This window comes from Leucopleurus acutus (genome assembly GCF_964270905.1).
Source record: "Leucopleurus acutus genome assembly, chromosome: 16".
NCBI lineage: Eukaryota > Metazoa > Chordata > Mammalia > Artiodactyla > Delphinidae > Leucopleurus > Leucopleurus acutus.
Window position 1 is genome coordinate 6,783,953 of NC_139158.1, and position 27,922 is coordinate 6,811,874.

General features: G+C 40.7%; 1 protein-coding gene across 1 annotated transcript; it reads right to left on the reverse strand.

The window, feature by feature from the left end:
• Positions 1-168: 168 nt before the first annotated feature.
• On the reverse strand, positions 169-27,904 carry ZCWPW1 (zinc finger CW-type and PWWP domain containing 1; the record flags this gene model as incomplete). The annotated part of the gene is made up of 17 exons (XM_082858024.1): positions 27,853-27,904; positions 24,078-24,134; positions 22,999-23,252; positions 22,434-22,512; positions 21,219-21,336; positions 20,763-20,920; positions 20,311-20,433; positions 14,451-14,567; positions 13,598-13,718; positions 12,899-12,974; positions 12,387-12,491; positions 11,382-11,465; positions 10,713-10,779; positions 10,203-10,300; positions 1,883-1,943; positions 1,048-1,182; positions 169-488 (listed from the first exon to the last, which is right to left on the reverse strand). Exons 2-17 carry the CDS (start codon positions 24,100-24,102, stop codon positions 169-171), a joined length of 1,941 nt encoding a protein of 646 aa, XP_082714150.1. The 5' UTR covers positions 24,103-24,134; positions 27,853-27,904.
• Between the last annotated feature and the right edge of the window lie 18 nt (positions 27,905-27,922).

The window sequence follows — 27,922 nt, forward strand, 5'->3', positions numbered from 1 at the left end:
GTAACCTGGTTTATTAACATAAACTGCACAACTCTGACCTTAGCCAACCAACCTCACAGCCAATGAACAACCCCAACATTTATCAGCTTCTCGGGGATCCTCTGAGAGGCTCTGCCTCCTGCTCCCACAGAAGGGATGAGAGAGCAGGCAGGAGGTGCGAGCCCACGGCTATTCCTCACAGAAGGTCACGGCGAGCTCCCCTGCGTCGTCTCTGTGCTGTGGCTCCTCCCTCTGCTCCAGCTCTTCTCCAACATCCTCCATGAGTTGGTCCAGGTCCAGGTCACTGGAGGCTCCATCATCAGAGAGGACACTTCCAGCTTCCTGAGGCCATGGCTCCTGGGGTGCAGGCCCTTTTTTCCCCACCACGGGACAGGCCCCGGGAGGAGCTGGTGGGGTCAGGACCTCTGGCACTATTCTAGCTTCTTTTTCCTCAGATGAGCTGCTTACTGGGGCCTTGCTTTGGGGAGCTTTAAATTTTTTCTTAGGGCCTAAATGAAAAAGTGATAAAACTGAGAGACTTATTGGGTCATCTGTCCTCACCTTTTACAAGTCAAACTCCTAAATTTCTATTACCAAAACAATCTCTGGAAAAGATGACCTTTCTTAGAAGAAAGAAAATGGGGTTTGGAGTCAGAAAGACTTGGATCCACAGGCTAGACATGGGTCTTGAGCAAACTTTAAACCCTTTAAACCTCAGTCTCCTTATCTGTAAAATGGCAAATATCCAGCCATAGAGATACTGAAAGAATTAAAGGGAACAAGTATAGAAGTATCTATCTACCCGGCCCATGGAAATATCCATAAATGTTAATTCCCACCTCCTTACCATTCTCCTATCCCTGAATGTCCCTGAATCAAATCGAATAATAACCACTAAATGTTTCTACAGTGTGTGCTGTGTTCTACAATTTGGATGACACCCTTTTGGCCAAACTTTTTTTTTTTAAGTAATGAAAAGCTGTGAAATTATTAAAAAATGATCAAAGGAGGGAAAATGCAGACATGAACCTCATTTCCCCACAGTTCTCCCCAAGTCTTGAGCCTTACCTGGCTGCTCAGGTTCTGAATTCCCATGCCCTTTTTTCCTTCCCATGATGGGTAAAGATGGAGCTGCAGATTCATTCCCCAGAGATCTCTTCATTGTCTTCCTTTGCGGGGTTCCATCTCGTCCATGTGCTCCACCTGCATCACCCCCAACCCCCAACCGTGAAGGACACTGGTTTATTTCTCACTGAGTGACAGCATGCCTAGGGTCCATAGACTCCCCACATTTGTCCTCCGCCTTGCATCTTCTGCTCATTTTCAATCTAGTGAGTCCTCTTGGTTCCTTTCTTTTCCCCAAATATTTCCTTTTTTTTCCCCCCCGGGTCTTCTCTTTATAGTTCACCTCAGAACCCGCCTCCTCCAAGAAGTCATCCTTCTTGGCTAAGAATTTAAAACATTCATTCCACCTTTAACCTAAGATTTTGTAATTCAACTCACAGAAGTGAGAAGGCTACAGCTTCCCTGACAACATTAGCATGAGTCTTTTTTTTCTTTTTCTTTTTTTTCTTGGTACGCGGGCCTCTCACTGTTGTGACCTCTCCCGTTGTGGAGCACAGGCTCCGGCCGCGCAGGCTCAGCGGCCATGGCTCACGGGCCCAGCCGCTCCACAGCATGTGGGATCTTCCCGGACCGGGGCACAAACCCGTGTCCCCTGCATCGGCAGGTGGACTCTCAACCACTGCGCCACCAGGGAAGCCCCTAGCATGAGTCTTGCTCATTTTCTCAGGTTCTGGAGCTGAGACATCAGTAAGGCCCAGCCATATGCAGACCCTCCCACTCTCTGCTTCTGCCTTGCCTTAACTGTAGCACATGTCTGATTTCCAGCTGACTTGCTTACCTCTTGCCTTGGGTTTTTTTGTCTGAATTTTGGCTGGCTTGGGACCAGGCAAAGTTGGATCCTGAGAAAAATAAGGAGAGAAAAATAAGAAAATATAAATGAAGTCACATAATTGTGATTTAATAGAGTGGGACGCTACAGAAATGATGAGTGCACTTAAGGGAGTTCAAATTAGGTTCTGTGAGTCTGATACAATTTAAATCAATGACAGCACTTCCCTGGTGGTGCAGTGGTTAAGAATCCACCTGCCAATGCAGGGGTCACAGGTTCAAGCCCTGGTCCAGGAAGATCCCACATGCTGCGGAGCAGCTAAGCCCGTGTGCCACAACTACTGAGCCTGTGCTCTAAAACCCACATGCCACAACTACTGAAGCCCATGCGCCTAGAGCCTGTGCTCCGAAACAAGAGAAGCCACTGCAATGAGAAGCCCATGCACCGCAATGAAGAGTAGCCCCCCTCACTGCAACTAGAGAAGCCCCCACACAGCAACAAAGACCCAACGCAGCCAAAAATATATAATTTTTTTTAATGTTTAAAAATAAATAAGTAAATGACAACAAAGATAAAAATGTTCATCCTTCCCATTCTATTTGTTATTAGTCAATGCAAGGCTTTATGCACAACAGAAGGAAATAAAGTTAGGCCACAAACATGATAAAAACTGGTAAATTAAAAATTAAAAGAGAAAGTGAAAAATATACACTTCAGAGCTTCTAGTTTCCAGATCTACACACAAGGAGCTTGGAAGCTGTAACTGTGTTCTAACAACAACTAAAAAGCTGAACAGACTGAAATACCAATAACTCTTCTTAGATCCATAAGAACAGTGAGGACACAGGGAAAACCTCTGCCCTCAAAACTGAAGATACACAGGCAAATACAGGGAGTCATGCTTATCAGAACATACACTCACAAGCAGAAACCACCAAGAGAACTAGTGTCAGGATAGGAAAACCTCAACAGTAATAAAGGAATTGCTCAGTGTGGACAAGTCTGAGAGTTAAAAACTCCAGGGATACCCAGTCATGGGGGACTTCCAGACTTTTTGTGAGTTTTCCTTCCAGGAGCTCAACCAGATTCTCACAGAAAATATCAGAGAAAAACTCCTTCATGCTTCCAGCAGGGAGAGGGGGAAAGAACCATTTTGAAATATACCAGAGCATTCTGTTCTTCTTAACAAAACCTACCCTCAGGAGAAACCAGTTAACCAGAGCCTAACCTACTAGGGTGTTAACAGAGCCTAACTGTCCTGGGGATAGGGAAACACCCAACTTCAGCCCACTCTAATCACCCCGCCCCACCTAAGGGGGTGGGAAAAAACTAAGAAACACTGTGAAGTTTACAGTCCAGAGGCATAAGTTCATTAATAGACTTAGACCCAATCACAGGATATAGAACACTTCCCCTCCCCTGACACCTTACCACCACATTACTAAAGATATACTTACAGCACATCATGTTTGGCAATCAAGAAAAAAACTACAAGGCACATCAAATGGCAAAAACACAACCTGAAGAGACAGAGCAAGTATCAAAACCAGGGACTTCCCTGGTGGCACAGTGGTTAAGAATCCGCCTGTCAATGCAGGGGACACGGGTTTGAGCCCTGGTCCGGGAAGATCCCACATGCTACGGAGCAACTAAGCCCGTGAGCCACAACTACTGAGCCTCCGCTCTACAGCCCATAAGCCACAACTACTGAGCCCACGTGCCACAACTACTGAAGCCCGTGCTCCACAACAAGAGAAGCCACTGCAATGAGAAGCCTGTGCACTGCAACAAAGAGTAGCCCCCGCTCCCTGCAACTAGAGAAAGCCCGCATGCAGCAATGAAGACTCAATGCAGCCAAAAATAAATAAATTAATTTTAAAAAAGTATCAAAACCAAACATGCTAGAGAATTATCCGATTGGAAATTTAAAGCAAATATGATTAATATGCACAGGGCTCTGAAGGCTAAAGTAGACAGCATTCAAGAAGCGATGAGCAATGTCAGCAAAGAGATGGAAATCCTAAGAAAGAATCAAAAAGAAATGCTGAGGATCAAAAACACTGTAACTAAAATGAAGAATGCTTTTGATGAGCTTATTGGTAGACTGGTCACAGCTGAGGAAAATCTCTGAACTTGAGGATATCTCAAAAGAAACCTTCAAAACTGAAAATCAAAGAGAACAAAGACTGGAAAAAAGAATGCAATATCCAAAGATTGTAGGATGACTACAGAATGTATAGATATGTGTAATGGGAATACCAGAAGGATAAAAAAAAGAGAAATATTGAAAACAATAATGACTGAGAATTTCCCAAATTAATGTCAGACACCAAACCACAGATCCAGGAAGCTCAGAGAACACCAAGAAGGATAAATGCCAAACAGTCACACCAAGGCATATTATTTTCAAACTACAGAAAATTAAAGTCCTGAAAGAAGCCAAAGGAAAAAAAAAATCTTACCTGATATGCTAAGGAAGGGGAGAAAATGGAATCATATAAAAGCTCAATCAAAACCACAAAAGGCAGAAAAAGAATGGAAGACAAAAGTAGGAAGGAAGAACAAGGGCAACAAATAGAAAACAGTAACAAATATTGTAGATAATAATACAACTGTATTAATAATTACTTTGAACATCAACAGTCTAAATGACTGTCTAAAATGACCAATTAAAAGACACAGATTGTCTGAATGGATCAAAAAACAAGACCCAACTATATATTGCCTACAAGAACCCCACTTTAAATATAAAGACACATATAGATTGTAAAAGTAAATGGATGCAGAAAAATATACCACGCTAACACTAATCAAAAGAAAGCAGGAGTGGGCTTCCCTCGTGGCGCAGTGGTTGAGAGTCCGCCTGCCGATGCAGGGGACATGGGTTCGTGCCCTGGTCCGGGAAGATCCCACATGCCGCGGAGCGGCTGAGCACGTGAGCCATGGCCGCTGAGCCTGCGTGTCCGGAGCCTGTGCTCCGCAACGGGAGAGGCCACAACAGTGAGAGGCCCGAGTACTGCAAAAAAAAAAAAAAAAAAAAAAAAAGAAAGCAGGAGTAGCTATATGTTAATTTCAGACAGAGCGGACTTCAAAGCAAGTAAAGTTATCAGGGATAAAAAAGGGCATTACATAATGATAAAGGGGTAATTCTCCAAGAACACATAACAATCCTTAAAGTGTATGCACCTAACAAGAGAACACCAAACTACATGAGGCAAAAACTGACAGAACTGCAAAGAGAAATAGTTGATCCCACTATCATAGCTGGAAATTTCAACAACCCTCTATCATAAATCGACAGGTTCAGCAGGCAGAAAATCAGTGAGGACACAGTTGAACTCAACGACACCATCAATCAACTAGATATAACTGGCATCTATAGACTACTTTATCCAACAACAGCAGAATACACATTCTTCTCAAGCTCACATGGAGCACTCACCAAGACTGACCACTGGGCCATAAAATACAAATTAACAACTTTACAAGAATAGAAGTCAGGGGCTTCCCTGGTGGCGCAGTGGTTAAGAACCCGCCTGCCAGTGCAGGGACACGGGTTCGAGCCCTGGTCCGGGAAGATCCCACATGCCATGGAGCAACTGAGCCCGTGCGCCACAACTACTGCACCTGCGCTCTAGAGCCCACTCGCCACAACTACTGAAGCCTGTGTGCCTAGAGCTTGTGCTCTGCAACAAGAGAAGCCACTGCAATGAGAAGCCTGCGCACCGCAATGATGAGTAGCCTCCGGTCACCACAAGTAGAGAAAGCCCATGCACAGCAATGAAGACCCAGAGCCGCCAAAAAAAAAAAAAAAGAATAGAAATCATACTATGTCTGCTTTTATACCACAATGGAATTAACAGAGAGATAACTGGAAAAATCCCAAAACACGTGGATATTAAACAACACACTTCTAAATAACATAGGTCAAAGAAGAAATCTTAAAATGTATTGAACTAAATAAAATGAAAATATAACTTATCAAAATTTGTGGGATGCAGTGAAAGCAGTGCTTAGTGGGAAATTTATAGCATTGAATGATATCTTAGAAAAAAAGAAAGATCTAAAATCAATGATGTAGGTTTCAACCTTAGGAAACCAGAAAAATTAGAAAAAGAGCAAGTTAAATCCAAAGCAAGCAGAAGAAAATATATAATTAGAGCATAAACCAATGAAATTGAAAACAGGAAATCCATAGGAAAAAATCAACAAAACTAAAAGTTGGTTCGTTGAAACGATCAATAAAATTGATAAGCCTCTAGGTAGGCTAACTAAGAAAAAAGAGAGAGGAAACAAATTAATATCAGCAATTAAAGAGGTGACATCACTATAGATCCCAAGGATATTAAAAGGCTAATAAAGGAATACTACAAAGAATGTTATGCCCACAAATTTGATAACCAAAATGAAACGGACCACTTCCTTAAAAGACACAATCTGCCAAAACTCACACAAGAAGAAATAGACCACTTGAATAGGCCTACATCTAATAAATAAATTGAATCAGTAATTAATATCCTTCTAGAGCAGAAAGCACCAGGCCCAGATGGGTTCACAGTGAATTTTACTAAACATTTAGTGAACAGATTATACCAATTCTCTATAATCTCTTTCAGAGGATAGAAGCAGAGAGTATTTCCTAACTGATTCTATGAGGCCAGCATTACCCTAATACCGAAACCAGACAAAGACGTTACAAGAAAAGAAAACTATAGATCAATATGTCTGATGAAGAGATGTAAAAATCCTCAACAACATATTAGGCAAATCAAATCCAACAATGTATAAGAAGAATTAAACACCATGAACAAGTGAGATTTATCCAAGGCATGCAAGGCTAGTTCAACATTCGAAAATCAATTCATGTAATCCATCACATCAACAGCTAAGAAAGAAAAATCATGTGATCCTATCAATAGATGCAGAAAAAGCATTTGACAAAATCCAACACCCATTCATAATAAAAACTCTCAGTAAGTAAGGAATAGAGAGGAACTTCCTCAACTTCATAAAGAATATATACACAAAACCTACAACTAACATCACACTTAACGGTGAGAAACTAGAAGCTTTCCCACTAAGATCAAGAATAAGGCAAGGATGTTCCCTCTCACCACTCCTTTTCAACATCATAGTGGAAGTTCCAGCTAATGCAATAAGACAAAGGAAATAAAAGGTATAGAGACTGAGAAGGAAGAAATGAAATTTTGTTTGCAGGTCACATGATTATCTATGTAGAAAATCCAGAAGTATCAACTAAAAACTCTAGGAACTAATAAGTGATTATAGCAAGGTTGCAGGACACAAGGTTAATATACAAAAGTTCATCACTTTTCTACATACCAGCAATATAAAATGGAATTTGATATTTAAAAATACATTTATATACCATTTATATTAGCACCAAAAAAATTAAATAATTAGGTATAAATCTAGCAAAATATATACAAGGTCTATATGAGGAAAACTACAAAACTCCAGTGAATGAAATCAATGAAAAACTAAGTAAATTGAGAAATAGTCCATGTTTGTAGATAAGAAGATTCAATATTGTCAAGATGTTAGTTTTTCCCAGCTTGATCTATAGAATCAATGTAACTTCAATCAAAATCCCAGCAAGTTATTCTGTGGATATCAACAAACTGATTCTAAAGTTATATGGAAAAACAATAGATCTAGAATAGCCAATACAATATTGAAAGAGAAGGACAAAGTTGGGGGACTGACCCCATCTAACTTCAAGACTTAGTGTAAAGCTACCGTAATCAAGACAGTGTGGTATTGGTAAAAGAACAGACAAATAGGTCAATGGAACAGACTAGAGAGCCCAGAAACAGACCCAGATAAATATAGTCAGCTGATCTTTAACAACGAAGCAAAGGCAATAAAATGGAGCAAAGATAGTCTTTTCAACAAATAGGGGTGGAACTACAAAAAAATTAATCTAGGCACAAACCTTATACCCCTCACAAAAATTAACTCAAAATGTGTTATAGATCTCAGTGTAAAATGTAAAGCTATAAAACTGCTAGACGATAACACAGGAGAAAATCTGGATAACCTTGGGTATGGCAATGAGTTTTTATGTACAACACTGAAGGCACAATCCATAAAAGAAATAATTGAGGGGCTTCCCTGGTGGCGCAGTGGTTGGGAGTCTGCCTGCCGATGCAGGGGACACGGGTTCGTGCCCCGGTCTGGGAGGATCCCACATGGCGCGGGGCGGCTGGGCTCGTGGGCTGTGGCCGCTGAGCCTACGTGTCCGGAGCCTGTGCTCCGCAACAGGAGAGGCCACAACAGTGAGAGGCCCGCGTACCGAAAAAAAAAAAAAAAAAGACTCACGATAGAGGACTATTATCTAAAATAAACAAAGACAAATGAACTTATTTACAAAACAGAAATAGACCCACAGACATAGAAAACAAAGTTATGGTTACCAAAGGGGAAAGGGGGGAGGAATAAATTAGGAGGTTGAGATTAACATATATACACTACTATATATAAAATAGATAACCAACAAGGACCTACTATATATCACAATATTTTGTAATAACCTATAAGGGAAAAGAATCTGAAAAAGAATATATATATATGGCACTGAATCATTGTACACATATGAAACTAACATATTATAAATCAACTATACTTCAATAAAATAAAACATACAAAGAACTCATAAAACTCAACAATAAAAAATAAACAACTCAATTTAAAAATGGGCCACACACCTTAATGGATATCTCACCAAAGGAGATATACAAATGGCCAATAAGAATATAAAAAGATGCTCCACATCATATGTCATCAGGAAAATGCAAATTAAAACAACAAGATACCACTACACACCTATTAAAATGGCCAAAATCCAGAACACTGATAATACCAAATGCCAGCAAGGATGTGGAGCAATAGGAACTCTCATTCATTGTTGGTGGGAATGCAAAATGGTACAGCCACTTTGGAAGACAGTTTGATGGTTTCTTACAAAACAAAACATACTCTTACCATACAATCCAGCAATTAAGCTCCCTAATATTTACTCCAAAGGAGTTAAAAACTTATGTTCCCACAAAACCATAGTTATAGTGGCTTTATCCATAATTGCTCAAACTTGGAAGCAACCAAGATGTCCTTCTGTAGGTGAATGTATAAATAAACTGTGGTATATCCAGAAAAATACAATATTATTCAGCCAAAAAAAATTAATAAATGAGCTATCAAGCCATGAGAATACATGGAGGAATCATAAATGCATAGTTGTAAGCGAAAGAAGCTAGTCTGAGAAGATTACAGGTACTGTATGATTCCCACTATATGGTATTTCAGAGAAGGCAAAACTATGGAGACAGTAAAAAAAAATCAGTGGTTCTCAGTGGTTAAGGGGTATGGGAGAAAAGGGATGAGTAAATGGAACACACAAAATTTTTAGGGCAGTAAAAATACTCTGTATGATACCATAATGATGGATATGTGTCATTATATATGTGTCCAGGCCCATAGAATGTACAACACCAAGAGTGAGTCCTAATGTAAACTATGGACTTTGTGTGATTATGATGTGTCAATGTAGGTTCAGCAACTGTAAACAAATGCACCACTCTGGTGGGATGTTGATAACAGAGGAGGCTATACATGTGTGGGGGCAGGAGGTACACAGGGACTCTCTGTACCTTCTTCTCAGTTTTCCTGTGAACAAAACACTGCTCTTAAAAAGTCTTTAAATATGAAAAATATATGTATTTCATATGCCTGAAAACAGATTAAGGAAATAAAATAATGAATATCTTAAGTGTTCACAAAGGGAAGAAAGGACAGTGAAGAGAGGCAACCTGCTATTCTCTGAAATTGCTCCAGTAGGAACCAAAGAACTACAGTAGGAACTGAGATTGTAATCAAAAGATAAGTTCCGGGCTTCCCTGGTGGCGCAGTGGTTGAGAGTCTGCCTGCCGATGCAGGGGACATGGGTTCCCGCCCCGGTCCGGGAAGATCCCACATGCCGCGGAGCGGCTAGGCCCATGAGCCATGACCACTGAGCCTGCGCGTCCGGAGCCTGTGCTCCGCAACGGGAGAGGCCACAACAGTGAGAGGCCCACGTACCGCAAAAAAAAAAAAAAAAAAAGATAAGTTCCTAGAGATATGAGATATTAGAGAGAATAACTGAGGAAAGAGGAGACTCTCCTTCCCTGAAGACCCCCTAAGAGATAAAACCAGCCAGCCAGTCAGGGCTACTCTGATGCAGGGACAGGACGGTTCCTTAGAAAATATAAATCCATGCTAACCAGATGGCCTACAGCAATCTCCTAAAAGGAATCCCCAAGATCAATCTTACTTTTTTTTGTTGCTCTTCCTCCTCTTCCTCCAACTCTGACTCTTCCTCTTCTTTCTCCAAGCAGGAATCTAAGCTGTTAGCCCCAGAGAGCATTACGTCTAGAACAGGAATAGGAAGGAAAGGCTAAATAATTTATCCGATAAAATAGGTGATGAGTTAGTGGAGCTGATCCCAGAGAATCAGTCTTCTAATTCTGCCTTTCAGGTCCAAGTCACATTTTCTCCACGAAATCTGATCCTAGATTATCATGGTTCCACCCTTTTCAAAGTCCTGTCACTATTCAACATGCACCCTCCCTCCCTACTCCCTTTTTTTCTCCATTCCTCTCTCTACCCATCTGTGCATCCATCCATCCTGGACACTTGGTCAATGGCATTCATGAAGAGCCTCTTATTATAGAATCCAGAACTAGGTTGATGATATTGGATATAAAATAAAAGCTTCAGTTGCTGCCCTCATGAAGGAATCCCTTCCCTCTCTCTCTAGTCTTTAACCTCCTACTTATCCTACCTTTTCCTTCCCCACTGTAGTCAGATCCACTGTATCGGCTCCAGAAACCAAACAGGTTAACCCGCTCCTGAGGGAACCAAGAAACAAAAGCATCATCTACTACTCTCCCAGGGGCTATTTTTGTCCTGTCTTCAAGGTTTTTAGTTATAGAATTTGTATTAATATTCCATACCATTTTCACTTGAAATTTCATACTTTCTATCTAGATTTTGTAGAGCTTAACTATTATAATGTTATAATATTATAATATACAATATTATTATAACTTCTTTTTCCAGTTTGTTTATAATTCAGTTAATAACTGGGAAGGGGAAATTCACTGTCATTCTCTACCGCACCGAAAAGCAGAATCTGAGGGTAAAAACTGACTCCACATAAGAGAGAAGATAAGGTACATACACCTGAGACTCGAAGTTAAATAGGTTGGTGGGATTCCCCCTACTAACAGTCCCTGTTTGGACTGAGAAAAGATCCCATTTGTCCAAGGGTAGGGAAAAGAATGGATGATTTAAGGCATCAAGGGAAGCTGGCCTGGGAAGAAAAGACTAGTTCTAGGACTAAGACTGTGTAATGGGGAAGGACAGCCGGTTTTCTACAGTAGGAAATGCATAACTTGCTTTGTGTCCCAAGTCCCAAAGAGAAGCAGGTATGTGATCTAAACTTTCCCACCTGAATACTGATCTGCTCTGCCTCTTGGGCCATCATCAGGGCTGCCCCCAGTTTCTGGCTGAAGTCCTTATTCTTGCACTTTTTCTGAAATGAAAGATTTCAGAAAAGTAACTCCAACAAACTGCTACTCACCAGACATTACCTTTACATTTATTTCCAGTTTCTGGTATTGATATGATACTCCTATTCTTAATCTTTTGAGCTCAGAGACACAATCCCGTCTTATACCCAAACAAACCTTTCATCAATTCCTAGTAAAATTTTCAACCAACATTTTGGTGTCCTCTCCAAAGTAAAGCCCATGGAAATTTGTAAAGGCAAAATTAAAGGAGTTCAGATGACTGTACTTCTAAGCTTCTCACAAGTTTCTTTAGATCCAGCTGCTTGATTTAGTACTCACTGCCTGATTTTCTAAGGTCCCTGAGCTCCTAAACCTCTGCTCATTTGCAAGGCTCATCAAGCCCAAACTGATTATAGGGAAGAAATATTATTTAGTTAATTCAGTGGTTCTCAACCAGGGGAGATTCCCCCCCCCCCATAATAGATTTGGCAATGTCTAGAGACAATTTTTTGGTTGTCACAGCTAGGGTTAGGGGTCCTGCTGGCTAGATGCCAGTAGGATGCTGCTAAACCTCCTACAATGCCTAGGAATCCCCTCACAACAAAAAATTATCTGGCCCAAAATGTCAAGTGTCAAGACTGAGAAACCCCAAGTTAATCTGTGCCTTCATTTCTATCACACCTGCTTTGGCTAAACTGTAGAAAACCATGGTCTTTAGGAAGGCCCTCTATCTGCAGACAGGGAAAGAGACTAAGAAAAATCATTATCCTGCTGCGATCCTGGTAGAAAGAAGTGTACCTCATGAATAACCTCACCCTTGCATACTTGGTCAGATATGTACTTTCTCCTCACACAGCTTCCCCTGGGAGAAATCAGGTTTAATAAAGAGAAGATTTAGTTTTTCAAGTTCCCTATATCACAACTGACCCCTGAGGGTTGCTCACCACTGCAGCTAACTCCAGGGATAGCTCCTGGAAGTTCTTTAGCATGTTGACTGGGATCCAAGCACGAGAGACTGTTTCTCCAAAAAATGTCACATGGTACTTGGACTGTAATAAAAGATGGTTCTGTTATAGACTCCTGTCCTTCTTCTTGCTTTGGCCCTCTAGCCAGAAAAGGCAGGAGAAGAACTGAGGATTTACAAGGAAGCAGGGGCTGGGCCTTCTCTGTTCCTTTAAACCTGACCCACATATCCCACCTCATTCCATTGTTCTTCCATCCTGACCTCAGGAGTCCTAACCAAAGCATATTTATCAAAACGTGAATGTCCTAGTAATGAATAAATTTTAATTAGATACAAATTTGTTTCTATATCTTTTTGTCACTCTAGCTAAGAATCTGTTTCTGCTTGTGTCTGCTGGCTATGTCTATATTTCTAACTATGTACATCTGTTAGGATGGATTTGTTCATTACTTTGGCCTGAGCACCTACCCACCCTGAATCAGGAGAACTCACCGGCAGGGAATCAAGATGAGATGCAAAAAGAAAATATTCCCCCAGGTCAGGATCAGATTCTACCATGCCTGGCCACCTGGAGAAGACAGATGGGTGTAGGGGATGGAAGAGAAGGGGTTAGGTGAACAGAACACAAACTCATCAATATACATGTACATAAAAGGGCAATATGTTTCGCAAATAAAGGACCCCCAAAATAGACCCCTCTGTCAACCCTCCACAGTGGTCACTACCAAATGATTGAAGTGACTTTCATCAATGTACAAAGAAGCTCAGAATCTTTCTAGTAAAAATACCTTATCCTTCTAGGCCTTCTGGCAACCCTGAGAAAAAAATCTTTTGACTAGGGACATCTCCAAAAAAGAAGCTATTCCACCCTTCCTTGTTCTCTTTACTTTGTATATCTCTCATTTTCCAATGTCTAAAAAAATATCTTAGAGCCACTCTTCTCTTTCTACCCATCCAGGGTAGAACTGTCCAACCCTTTTTTCCAGGGAGTTACCACCTCCATCGTGAAACCTCTAGAAAACAGGTTCTTTCAAAGCCTCCAAGCTTAGCACTTTATATTCTCCCTCACCCATGCTCTTTCTAAGGCAGGTACCATTTCCATTATAAATCCCTTCCATTTCCTCCCTCCCTGCTTGAATCTACCACTCCCAAGTTCATGAAGGATGCTCTGACTCTGCCATAGCGCCCTACCAGGGGTAACCGTATTGCTTGGCCCAGATGATGGATCCTGGGATGTAGGAGGCATAGGCCACTTCATTCTCATGCCCTGTCCAGGTCTCCTCAGGGATATCACAGTGATTATACTCCAAATCTGCCAAAAGAGAGGAGGAATGAAGGGACGGAAAGAGCCTCATAAGGTGAAAATCTGGATGAGGGCAGAGGAGAGGACAAGAAGAAATTGGTATATGCAGCAGGTAGGACCAAAAGGACACCTGGGAGACCCATGAAGGAAATGCAGCCAGAGCCTGGAGAAGTAGGAGAGTTGCCTCGTTATGCTCTGTAGAAAGAGACTCCAAACTTCTACCTACATCCCACGAGTCTGACCCTGCTTCCATCAGTGTAACATCATGAAGGTAATTTCTCTGATATTCTGTTTTCTCATCTGTAAAATAGTTGGGCTAGACTAGAGCTTCATAATCTCTTTCAAGTAGTTTCAAACATTCTAGAATTCTAAGACACTGAATCTCTCTCACTGGCTTTTCCCCATACATCCCATATCCCTTCCTATCTGCCAACCCAATACCAACGATCTAATCAGATTGACAGGCTCAAACCAATGCTGAAGAAGATGGAATTCACTCAGAACATATGTTTAGATCCCAGGACTCTCCTCACAACATAGCTCTTCAGGGTGTCTTCCTCTAGCCCTTTATGCCAGATTCATCTTGTCATGACAGCAAGATCCCTCCCTCTCCCCAAACACTAACTACAAGGACCCTGGAGTCCTAAATATACTTTTGTCATATTTAATCTAAAGGATGGGAGCAGGGAAAGAAAGGAACGAACAATAAAAACTGAAAAAAAAATTTCCACTCCATTCTACCTGTATTCTGGTCACAGGACCAATTATCTGGGAGGACTGAGGGGTCAATGTTCCCACGTAGCCTCCTCCATTTCTCACAGTTTGGAGAGGAACACTGGACCCAGACTAGACATTGACCTGTCACAGGAAAAAGCCTGATATAAGAGACTCAAAAATATGTTCTTCCTTCTTCAATTTAATTAAAATCAATATACTCCCTGCCACCACCACCTCTGCCAGAATCACAAAGCCTTAGAGATCAACTCATCCAATCCCTAATTTATAAATGGTAAAACCTAAAGCTCAGAGGAGATAACTGACTGCTAAAGATCAGTCTAAATTGGTGGCAAAGCTGAACTTAGAGCCCAGGTCTCACATCTCAATCTTTCACCTATACCATGCTATCATCTCTCCTCCCCCAAGGCAGAAAGGAGTGTTTCCTGTATTGACAGTTCTTAAAAAGGTTGTCTGGCATATTTCTGGCTAGTGCCTCATTTCTCTGAGGGCATGTCACTACTAAAAAGTTCTTCTGAAGGACTAACCAGCACTTCTTTTGTGCACAGCATCTGGAGTTCCTGTTTCAACCTCAACAAATTAACCTGACACCAAATCACCAAGTCGCAGCCTTTGGGACCAACAGCCCTGAGTTCAGCCCCTCCAAAAGACACGTTTAAGCCTATCGTTTCTCAAACTGTTTACTTCAGGCTGTGCTCAATGGCCAAACACTCCTTTTATCCATTACCTCCCAAACTCTCATCCCCACCTTTCTCTACCCCCACATCTTCTAAGTTGACCCAACGTCCCACACAGCCTCTCCTCTCTCCCTCCCAAACTCTTCCACTATAGTCTTTGGGATTCCAAACAAAAGCAACAAAAGTCCACATGTCTTCAATCTCTTCTCTGAAATTCTGCCTCCTTTCTGAAATCTGGTGATGCGCTAATGACACTGCCCCAACCCGACCCCACCCCACCGCTGAAGCCCTTTAAGAAGAGCCTGTCCTTCTCACACACCCCACGCCAGAAAGTGGGGTCAGCATCATCCTTACTCCCCACTGACACTTGCAGACCATTACTATCCTCCCTCCTATAAAACCCTTCCTCCCTCGAGGTCTATGCCATGGGACTACACTGCCCTCTCATCACCCTTGTCACGATGCTGGCATCTGGTTCAGTCTTCTCTCCACCTCCTGCCCTCGTAGATGACCACTACAGCCACAGGAGTAAACTCACAAGGCACCCTGTATGTTCTCCTCCATGCCACCTCGGTCACCCCCTCACCTCAGGAGCCCACTCCCACCCTGCATGCCACACCCAGTCATCTGCAGGGACCGCGCACTCCCCTGAACCACTTATCTAAACCCCTCTCTGATAAAAATGCCCCATTCTTCCACCTTACTTGCTCCAAGACCCCTGTGGCAACTTTCAGTTTATCTAGATCTCCAATCCACTGGTCCCTACCTTTCTCTCAATCTAGTAGCAATTAAGATTAATTGTTTTTCTTCACTCTGTACTTACGCAGGTTTGATTTCCTTAGATTCTCTTGCAGACATCAACAACTCCCTTTCCCTCTGTCCTTCTTCCCGCCCAGCTAGCAAACACAATTCTGAATGAACCCACTCTCCTTTTTCTGTGCCTATACTCATTTGACTGAGCATTGCTAGAGAAAAATCACTGACCAGCCACCTAGGTATACTATATATTCACAGCTAACAATATCAACCAATATGTTTCTCTAGTTAGTTCACTCTCCCACTGTCAAATTTTACCTTGAATGCCGAAACATAAGGGATGCCCTCCATCCCACCAAAATCAAACCTCAGAAAAGCAGTTGGCTTACATTTGGGTCCCTTCACAATATCTCATATTATGGATCACCTTCTCAATTACTTTATTTTGAAGAATAAAGTACTGGTTGAGAATGATATATTAGTCTGAAGAGACAGTTTCCAATGATAGTTTTGGATGTTTACAGAGGTGACCTGGAAAGACTAGAAAAAAAGAGTGGGGGAAAGGGCCAGGGACCATAAAAGTGAACAGAGATCAATCAAATAAACGGTGGTTGTAAAAATAATGAATATTAAAGAGGAAATGAGTGGGGGAAAATCATCCTAATGCTATAAAACTAGATATTTATGGTTTAGGATGAACTTTCCAATGACAGTTTTTAAAGACATACAGTTCCTTAAAGTTTCCTCTTAAGCAACTTAGAAAGAAGAGGTGTTTGAAAACAGTGTTTGAGGCTCACGATGTGCCTCCGTGATAATGAAGGCTGATGTCATAGACACAGGTCAAGAGCATTTCAGTTGACTGCTCATTCTTGAAACACTAGCTTTCTTGGGTTCTGTGATCCCTCATTCTCCCGTTTCCCCATCCCATCTTTCTGGTAACTCCCTCCTCAGTCTCTTTTACTGAATTCTCCTCGCTCTCTGTCCAATCTCTAAATCCCTGAGTTGGAGTTCCAAAGCCTAATCATGGGTCTTCACTCCCCATGCTGCACTTTCTCCTGAGGCCGGCTCATCCATTCCCTCAGCTTTGAAATCCACTTTCACACCTGACAACACACAGAAGTATGTTAACAGTCTCCGTTCTGAGCTCCCGGTTCCTATAGCCATCTTGCTCTTTGGTATCTCTATCTGGATGTCTCACAACGATCTCAAACCTAATGGGCCCAAACCCAAATGCTTGATCTTATCCTACAGAACTGTCTTTTCCCACCTCCTTTCACATAACTGCTCAAGCCAGAAGCCAATCATCTTTGACAAACCCTCTCCTCTCTCTCACCTCCCAATATCCAGCTCATTACCAAGTTCTGATAATTTTACCTCTAAAATATATCTTAAAACCATTCACTTCTTGTCTCCTTCATCATCCTAATCCAAGCCACCAAAAGATCTAATCCTAGCACTAACTTCCTAGCTGGTCTACTCTTGTCTCCCCATACTCCATTCTCCAATTAATCACCAAAGGGGTACTTTTAAAACATCAATTTGATGATGTCACTTCCCTGGTTAAAACCCACCAGGGGCTTCCCACTACACTTAAGATAAAATTCTCACTTTGTAACATGGTCTTTGATCTAGCCACTGCCTACCTCCTTACATTTATCCAGAGTCACTTTCCAGCCTTGCTTCCCTTGCTCTCTGAATCCCAATTATACCAGCTTTCTTTTAGTATCTGGAGTAAGACAATCTCCACTTTACCTAAAACTGTCTCCTACACTTCACTTTGCTAACTTCTAGTCTTGCTCCAGGTTTCAGCTTAAATGTTATTTCCTTACAAATGCTTTCTCTAGCTGACCCAATCTTAATTAGGTCTCCACCATTTCCTCTCATGACATTCTTTTCCTTCCCTTCACAGAACTTAATGAAAATTTTATTTACTGGATACTCCCTTTCTACTTCCTGCTCCAGGAGCACCCACCTCTCCTTGGCAACTGTGAAAAACAGGAAGAGTGGTTCATTAATAGGAAGAGGCTTACACAGTCACTACAACCACAATTCAACTCACGAGCACTGCCAAAGGAGTGAACTTCCATCTCCCAGTCTAAAATCTATCCCTCGTCTTAATACTGAGAGTTACAGATGGAACACTACTACCCAGACCACCCGACTACCCAAATTAGACTTATACCTCCAGCTCTTTATACTGATTGCCATGTCATTACAACACGAGGAGTGGTTTACTGCCCTAGACTACCTTGTTTCGTACCTGCATAGTCTTCCTAGAGTTTTCTTTCCAGTATGTACAAACCATATTATTCTTCTATAATCCAAATTTTATATATATATATATATATATATATATATATATATATATACGCATGCCTATTAGACACTAGCTGATTGTTTAGTCCACTGTTCCTTAATCTTAGGGTTCTGGTTTTTGGTTTTTTTCTTTTTTGGTGCAAGCCTGTTTTCCCCCAGATTAAGTCTACTTATTTTCAAAATTTTAAACATACTAATATATTGTATGATCTATTTTATTTATCATACTAAAATTTCCCAATATTACCAAGGTTATTTCACACAATGTATTTGTTTGTTATCTATCTAGCACACTAAAACTGTAAATTCTATGACAGCAAGGATTATCTATTTTGTTCACTAATATATTTCTAGTACCCAGCACAATGCCTGGCATATAATATAAGGCATTAAAAACTATTGTTAAAAGAATAAATAAATCTATATGCATCCTTATTTCCCTCCATCCAATCTGAAAGGCTGGGTGCTTTCTGACTCAAAATAAACCCTCTGATTCTCTTCTCATTCTCTTCTTTAATCTCTCCCTCTCTATAAACAATTTTCTCTCAGCATATAAATATGCTGACAATAAAGAGGTCAAGTGTCTTTCTTTTAAAAGAAAGCTAAAAAAAAAAAGAAAGAAAAATCTTCCATCTACTTTATACCCACTCCCCTTTATTTACTATTTTTTCCCTCATAGTTTTCACATCTAAACTAATTGAAAAAAGTATCTATTCTTCAACCAACAATAACCTGCCATTCACCCTCACCAACCCCTATGGTTGCTCTAATCAACCCTAATGATTTCCTAATTGTGATATCTGTTGATTTTCAAATCTTTATTCTTTTTGTTATCTCTGTAGTAGCATTTAACATGGCTAAACACTCCCTCTTTCCTGACATTCTCTCCTCCCCTGGAATCTGTGATACCACACTCTCCTAGTTTTCCTCCTACCTTTCTGAGCTTTCTCTTAGTTCTTCTTAGCTTTCTCCCTGGGTACCTCCTCCTCTGCTCAACCCTAAACATTATGCTCCCCCAGGGTTTTTATCCAATATTCCCTTTTCGCTCTACACCCTCTTCTTGGAAAATTTCATCTATTCCTATTGATGCAGATGACTCCCGAATCTGTATCTCCGAGAGCCCAGACCCCTTTCTTGAGCTCTAAATCTCATCACAGACCCCCTAACTCAGGCAAAGCTCAATCCATCATCTTCAACTTGCTCTTTCTTCTATATTTTCCACTTCAGATCATGATTCTTCATCCACTCAGTCACTCATGCCGGAAAACAGGACCATCCTAGAGGCCTCACTCTTCTTCAGCTCTCATACCCAGCAGCAATCGTATCATATTGATCTTGCGTCCTAAAGATCTCAATTTTATCTCTTCCTCTTCACTGCTATTGTCTGTCTTCCTTGCCTGGATAATTATTTCTATGGGTCTAGTCTTTCTCCTGCCAATCCATCTTCCATGCTAGTGTCAGAGCAAGCTTTCTAAAATGCAAATCTTATCAAGTTTTGCCTACTTAATGTCAATCGCTCCTCTTTACTTTTAAAATAAAATCCAACTTCCTTAGCCTGACTTGTAAGGTCCTTTAAGATCTGGGGCTTACTTGCCTCTAACCTTATCTCCCCCACCCCTACAACCTCCTACTCCCCAAAATACCCAAAAGCTACAAACATTAGCCCTCCTCCATTACTCTGCCAATAATTATCACTCTGACCCCCATTCCCACCTTAGTTCGTCTGACTAAATTATACTTCAAGATCTGGCTCAAGTGATATCTTTTTCTTGGAAACTTTCCCAGGACTACTCCCAATTTGTAGCTTTCTTGTTGGCCTTCCTCACAAGCTTCTCTCGCGCGCGACAGGCTTATATTTGTTTCCTCTGCATTTACTCAGTACCTCCTAAAATGCCTAGAATTTAGCAAGCACCAAACACCTGTGGATTATATGACTTAATAACTGAATGAATGAAATAGTTCTCTCTCTTCCTCAGCACCATATCCTCTAACAAGCAGCTGTGAGGGATAAATTATAGTCTTTGCAGAATTTCCTCTAACATCCTAACCCTTACCTCTCTCCTCCACCTCCAATTTTCAAGCCCAAGGTAGGTTTTTCAAACCATGGCTGAACTCACCAAAACCACTTCCCTCTCCTTTTTGTTGGTCCCTGATCTGAGAATGATCCTGAACTGTTTTCTTCAGTTGATCTTTCTGCCTGTGCTCATGTCCACTTTGGGCTTTCTCCATTTTCTCATTTTCTGGGAAGATAAAAGAAAACACATGAGCCATGCCGCTAAGCCTGCGCGTCCGGAGCCTGTGCTCCGCAACAGGAGAGGCCACAACAGAGAGAGGCCCGCGTACCGCATAAAAAGAAAAAAAAAAAAAAAATAAGAAAACATTGTAGGGTAGGGAGATGAAGAAGAGAATCTCTGTAGATGGTAGAGGCCAGTTAAAGAAGGAAGAAGAATCATAGCTCAATAGTTTCAAGTCTTGGGCTGAAAATTCTCAGTATGCCCACTGTCCAATTCCCTAATTTCATGGAGTAAGTACTTGAGCCAGGTGTCAAAATGTATCTGACTATACTTACGAGTGGCCTTCTTTCTTTTGCTTAAGGAGAGTTTATTGAATTTCTTCTCAGAGGGTGCAGGATCTGGCTGGCCTGGCTTAGATGTCTTTATCTCAGGGATTACTCCACCTTCCTGAGAGGCTGAAATCTCTAGAATATGCGGTACCACTACCCTCTCTCTGCAAATAAGATTTTTAATTAAAAGGTATAAAGGGGCAATTTGTAGTACACCCCTCTTTTGAAAAAACCCAAGGATAAAAGTTAGGAGGACAGAAGAATTGTAAGCTCTCTATGGCCTCCTGAGGTCATTTTATCCATCTACTGGCCTATTTTTCCCAACTCAACTCAAGTATCTTTCCTGAGATGAGAGAAAGCTATAGAGATATGAAAAATGACTACATAGATAGATAGATGGATAACCATTTATCAATATTAAGTCTACCCTGTGATCAACTCGCCTCACTGGGATAAACTTACCCATCAGCACTATTATTATCAGTAGTAGAAGAAGCAATTCCTGGTTCCTGGTCTAACTGGGTACATCTTGTAGGCTGGGCACAGGAAGTCTCTGCAAAATCGAGGCTAGATTCCATCCCTCCCAAAACAAAATACTATAAGCAGAGAAGCAATTAAAGAAAACAGCTACTCCATTATTTCCAAACTGTAAACTTTCATTAAAATATCTCCCATCAGTTGCCTGGAAGAGCTTACCTTTGGACTTTTGCCACACCATAGAACTTTCAAGTTTTTTGTTTTTTTTTTTTAATATTTATTTATTTAGTTAGTTAGTTGTGCCAGGTCTTAGTTGCAGCAGGCGGGGTCCTCAGCTGTGGCTCACAGTCTACTTAGTTGCAGCTTACCGGCTCCTTAGTTGTGGCATGCAAACTCTTAGTTGCGGCATGCATGTGGGATTTAGTTCCCCAACCAGGGATTGAACCCGGGCCCCCTGCATTGGGAGCGTGGAGTCTCAACCACTGTGCTACCAGGGAAGTTCCAACTTTCAAGTTTTTTAATTCTCAGGAAAAACTACAAATCTATATCCTTCTGCAAGCCTTTCCAGATTGATTTGCCTATTCTAGGATAGCCAGGTAATGTTAACTTTATTTTGTGTACATAACAGAAATTTTATGTACCATGTTTTATATCATTTGCTCCTCAAACTTTCTCTAGGAATGGAAGTATACCTAAGAATAGCTGAAAATGTCAAACCACTGTCCTTAGCCTCATGACCTTACGGAGAAGGCCTCACGACCTATGCTATAGAGTTCCTTATTCTAAAATCAAATTCCTGAGCATATGTTAAAGCAGTATTAGAAACAGAAATATACAAGGGTAGATGGAGATGGAGACTAAGTTCTTCAAATCTGGGAAAAATAAGTTATCTTTTCTATGAATATTGTAAACATATAGAAATAAATTTAAATTACATTTTAAAAATCTAGATGAGACTATTTTTATATTCTGAAGTCAATGTAATCTACTTTTCTAAAAGTCTGTACCCTCTGTCTAAGGTGGTTTAGCTATAGTCCTGTTGATAGAAGATGAAGTATTTAAAAATATTTCAAAGTCTCATCTAATATTTCTTTACTTAGAAAGATGGAGGGAAGGAGAGAAGCTATCGACTTACTCTACCCCTCAGATAACAATTTCTTTGCCAAACTGAAACTCTTTTACTCTCACTATAAGCCATACCCAAGCACTCCTGGAGGGACTTCTGTAGCACAATCTGGACAATCTCCTCAAATTCTGCATTTGTAAGAGTTGATTTTCCCTGCAGAGAGAAGGGTAGGGGAGAAAAACTGCTCATCTTTCCCCAGTCCTCCTCTGTGACTAGTCAAGGAAGTCTCCTTTAGTTGAGGCAGTAAGTTCACAAGACTGAGAGCATAAAGTCAACCTAAGGATTCCATAAATTCTATCCCAGATCTCCTGGGAGTAAAGGAGTCAAAGAAAAGGAAAAAGTTTATAAACTTTCTGTCTACTTCTACTCTCACCTCCATCCCACCTCAGCCCCTCCCTGCCCAGTATGCCCTGCTAAACGCTTTCATCAAAACACTTTTTACCTCTTAGAGAAGAAAATAGAAGCCCCAAAAAGAAATCAAAAACGGAAACTACAGGATGAATTTTCCCTGTGGGATTTACTACATTCAAATTTATGTTATAAATATTTAAATGTCTTCTGAAATGAAAAGATCCTGTTTGCCCAGGCTGGGTGACTAGGAGAAACTGTCCCACTAGAGCCCATCATTGTGATTTTTACCTTTTCTTTCTTCTCTGCTTTCTTGCTGTCTTGATCCTTTCCTTTTATCTCCTGGCCACTGCTTGTACCATTCTCTTTGGTTGTTTTCTCCTTCTTCTTTTCTAACCTGGCCTTTAGCAGGCTTGGCCTGGTCTCTGCCTCTGGGGAACTGATTCCCAGGATCTCCTCCTTCGATGAGTTAAGGTTATAGGGCATCAGGCTATGCAGTTTTTGTGCAGGTGGGGCAAAGGTTTTCTTTGGTCCCTTCCCGCATTCTGAAAGAAATTTGATCATCAAATGGAATTTATGAAATATAGAATCTAACACAGAAATTGCCAAACACTACCATTGATTGACCATATCAGAATTATCTGGATATGAAATATTAATAATATTATAATATGAAATATTAATATTATAATGAAATATTATAATATGAAAAATAATAAATTATTATTTAACAAATTCAGATTCCTAGGCCTTCCTTCCCCAACCCTCCCAGCCCCCCACCCTCTCATCCCTGCCCTAAGATTCTGATGAAGTAGTTTGAAGTGAGGCCCAAGAATCTGTAATTTTATGAGGCTATCTAGATGATTCTGATGCACTACCAGGTTTAAGAACCACTGAGTAAGTCAAACGTGATAAATATAAGTATGCAGGAAGCTGAACTATTCAAATGTGAATTTTTTTTTTAATTTGCTTGTTTTAACTTTTCACAAAATTTTAGGGGAAATTAGAGAAATTTTTAAAAACCTAGTCAAAATCTACAAACGATGCAATGAAAATTGTACTGATCCTCCCAGGTATAAGTAATATATCTTTCTTCTGAGCTTCCATAATACTTTGTACCTGTCCTGTGGCATTTACCACATTCAAATTTATGTTTTAAATATCTAAATGTCTCTTCTCTCCCTACGAGTTCATACATTTCTTGAATAAGACTGTTTCTAAGTCAAATGTATTTCACTCAAAGTGTCTAGAAAAGTAGTAACTTTAACAAAGTGGACAGGAAATACATGTGAATTGAGCTTCCCTTTGGGGGGAAAGGTGTCCAGATGACCAACGGCTGAGAAAGAAGAGGAAAGTGACTCTTGACTCACCTTTACTCTGCAAGGTTGTCATCATTCAGCTCAGAAGCTACACTTTTCTTTATGCCTCTGTTAGAAAAAAGAAATGAACTGCTATTACTCTGAACATGATTTTTCAAATTTTATTGAAGCCCAGTTGATTTACAATGTTCTGTTAATTTCTGCTGCACAGCAAAGTGATTCAGTTAAACTTATATATATTCTTTTTCATATTCTTCATCATTATGGTTTATCACAGGATACTGAATATAGTTCCCTGTGCTATACAGTGCTGATCGAACATGATTTTTTTTTTTTTTTTTTTTTTTTTTTTTTGCGGTACGCGGGCCTCTCACCATTGTGGCCTCTCCCGTTGCGGAGCACAGGCTCCAGACGCGCAGGCTCAGCGGCCATGGCTCACAGGCCCAGACGCTCCGCCGCATGTGGGATCCCCCCGGACTGGGGCACGAACCCGTGTCTCCTGCATCGGCAGGCGGACTCTCAACCACTGCGCCACCAGGGAAGCCCTGATCGAACATGATTTTAAACTTTCTCCTCTACCTGTCTTCTTGGGTTCAGGGTCTCTTTGCCTGGGACACTTGAACTACATTTTCTACCTTCTTGATTACAATTCTACTCCTCAGCAGTGCCAATTACATGCTGGAGGATAATAAAAGTTGCTGTTTTAAAGATCAGTAACAATCCTTAGTGTTTTAAGTGCCTAGAACCATGTGCAACATGAGGCAGGCACTTGTAAGTAGGTAGAAATGATAGTGGCAGTGATGTGTTAAAAAACAAAATTCAGGGGCTTCCCTGGTGGTACAGTGGTTAAGAACCTGCCTGCTAATGCAGGGGAAACGGGTTCAAGCCCTGGTGAGGGAAGATCCCACATGCTGCGGAGCAACTAAGCCCGTGAACCACAACTACTGAGCCTGTGCTCTAGAGCCTGCATGCCACAACTACTGAGCCCGCCCACCTAGAGCCCGTGCTTGGCAACAAGAGAAGCCACCACAGTGAGAAGCCCGCACACCGCAACAAAGAGTAGCCCCCGCTCACCACAACTAGAGAAAGCCCGCGTGCAGTGATAAAGACCCAACGCAACCAAAAAAAAAATAAATTAAAAAAAATTCAACTGAGTAAATTTTGAGGATCTTATTGGCTTTATTCAACAATTCACGAATTGGGCAGCATCCAATCTACCAGATAGACAGGAGCTCCAAGGAGCTATGCAAAATTAAAGACTTTTACAGGCAGAAGGGAGCAGGAACAAGGAAGTAATACTAGGCAAAAAAAAAAAAAAAAAAAAGCAGGTTGGTCATACAAGGTTACTTTCCTTTAAGGGACTACTGGAGTCTATCAGGCAGATTACCCAACTAGTGATGATCAGGCAATTCCTGACTGACTGGTTTAAGATTCCATTTCTGGGAGACCTAACATTGTAATTAAGTTGTCTTGGTTTAGTAACTTGGGGCTTAGCATAAGCAACCCCATTTGGTGCCTCTTATTAAAGCAAGACACGTTTTTAACAGCCAGAAGTATAAATAGTAGCAGAGTAGTGGTAGTAGGGTGTGGACAGTCCTGGGAGTTAAACAGTGAGAGTTTTCTTCAGAGGGATAACCTCATTTCACAAGGTTCTCCTGAACACTTAAAAGACAAATAACCTATAAATTCTCCTACCTAATTCAGACATCCCTATGCATAGAGAACCCCCTTTATTAACATCACTATAATGTATATCTTCCCTTTACCTAAATCTTCTAGTCTAATAAATTTCCGAATGTGCTGGATTCTCGCAATTTCTATTCATGGCTCAGAAATATTTAGTAATCAGCAGAGGTCCCCAGAGAAGCTAGTAATAAGAATCTAGCATATTCACTCTATATCCATAGTTTATCTGTAGCTATCTACTCACAGATGTTCTACAGATGTAGAACACAGATGTTCTATATCAGCATGCTTCATTATTTCTACCAAAGTTGTGACTAATAATAATGAATAACACTTATTGAGCACTCACTATAATCTTTGAATATGTCATCTCATTTAATTCTCCCAATAAATCTATGAGATTGATACCATTTTACATTTGGGGAAATTGAGGCTTAGAGGGATTTAGAGACATTAAGTAATCGATAAAGTGGTAAAAATCAGGATTAGAATCTGTCTGATTTATAAGTTTGCGTTATGAATTGTGCTACACTACATCCCAATCGTCTAGTTCAGTAGTTCAGTGCTTCACAATAACTTTAATATCACAGCACACATGTAAAGCATACATTAAAAGTACACACTGAAACACAGAAAATATTTCTAGGTACTCTAGGGTAAAAGGACCAGGCTGCCCACATCCATATACAACTGAGGGATGAGAGTGGGGGGCCTCCAGCCACACTAAAGGCTGAAGAGGTTAACATCTCTACACAGCTATAAGTCATTTGTGACCCAGCACAGTGCCAAGACTCATCTTGTGATGTTCCAAGAACTTGTACATTTTTCCAGTTTTCACTTTCCACCATTAATATTATTTCTACCCAGCTGTGGTTTGCCCAAAACCTCAGTGTTAATACATGGTAGAGTCAAGATGAACCCAGGTTTTGGCTTCCAAATTCTAATAACATGTCTGTTCTTCTCAGTGATCTTATTTCTGGCTGTTGGTTTTGAGTGCTTTGAAGGCCCTGGACCTGAAACTCAATCTTCCTACTCTGCCATCTCCCACTATAAAGAGATCCAAAAGCAGCATAAAATGGATCTTTGGGTTCATACAGTCTTCCCTCTAAAGGGGCTGAAAATTTTACGACCCTCAAATGGCCAAGCTAAACACTCAGTTGTTCAGGGTGTAGAATTCCTCCCTCCAGATCCCAAGATGAATTCAAAAGGTACTGGAGACTTGACTTAGTGTGGCCCCAGCATGGCTGAATATAAAGTATTTTTAATTTTTTTTTGGTATTTTTCTGTTCCTTTTCTTCATTCCATAAATGCGAATAATTGATATGCACTATTCTGCAGTAACTATTTTTCCTATATATTAAGGAGCACATTTTATAATTGTTTCCATCTTAACTTTTCACCACCAACTCCCAAACTTATTTGACACTGGAAAAAAAGCAAGTGGGACATTGGGGGAGAATCACTGCAGCAAACTGGTCCCTTCTTTACGATAATCCTAAATAGAAGCTAGAAACTGGATAAAATTAGGCTGCAAAAGGAATAATAATAATAAATGACAAACATATCTTCTCCCAGACTCTAGAATTCCAAAAATGATCCTGAGAAGTCCCTATGAAGACAATCAGAATTATAAAACTATACTAAATGAGAAAAACAAAATGAAAATTAGTGTACCTGAGATGACAAAATTTGATTTTTTTAAATGTTCCTCTATATAAGATCCTTGTGTATCCGTAAACTATCTCTGGAAGAATACACAAGAAACTGACAAAAGTGTCTCAGCAGACTGGAAACGGGTGGCTGGGGGTGGAAATGAGCTCTCTACTGTACCCTCTTGTGTAACTCTAGCATTTTATACATATACACCATTTCAAAGTGATTTTTTAAAATAAAAAGAGTATTTTAATCAACCTAAAAAGGCAAAATTTTTCCAATATTTAGGTTCAAATCATTATCTAAACCTATACTGACCTCTCTAGGCAAAAGTGTGTTACTGGAGCCCCAAGCAACTAGATAAAATTGTGGATCATTGTTGAGTTAATAAGATGTAGTAAATATACAAGCAGCAATGAATACTGGTTTTCCTTAACCTACAGTGAGGGTGTGATGAAGAACATTACTTTTAAATAAAATCTCTAACCTGATCAATAGAGAAGGGAAAATCTGGAAGTCACCATCTGACAAGTCAAGTCTCTGCTCCTCTGTTTCAG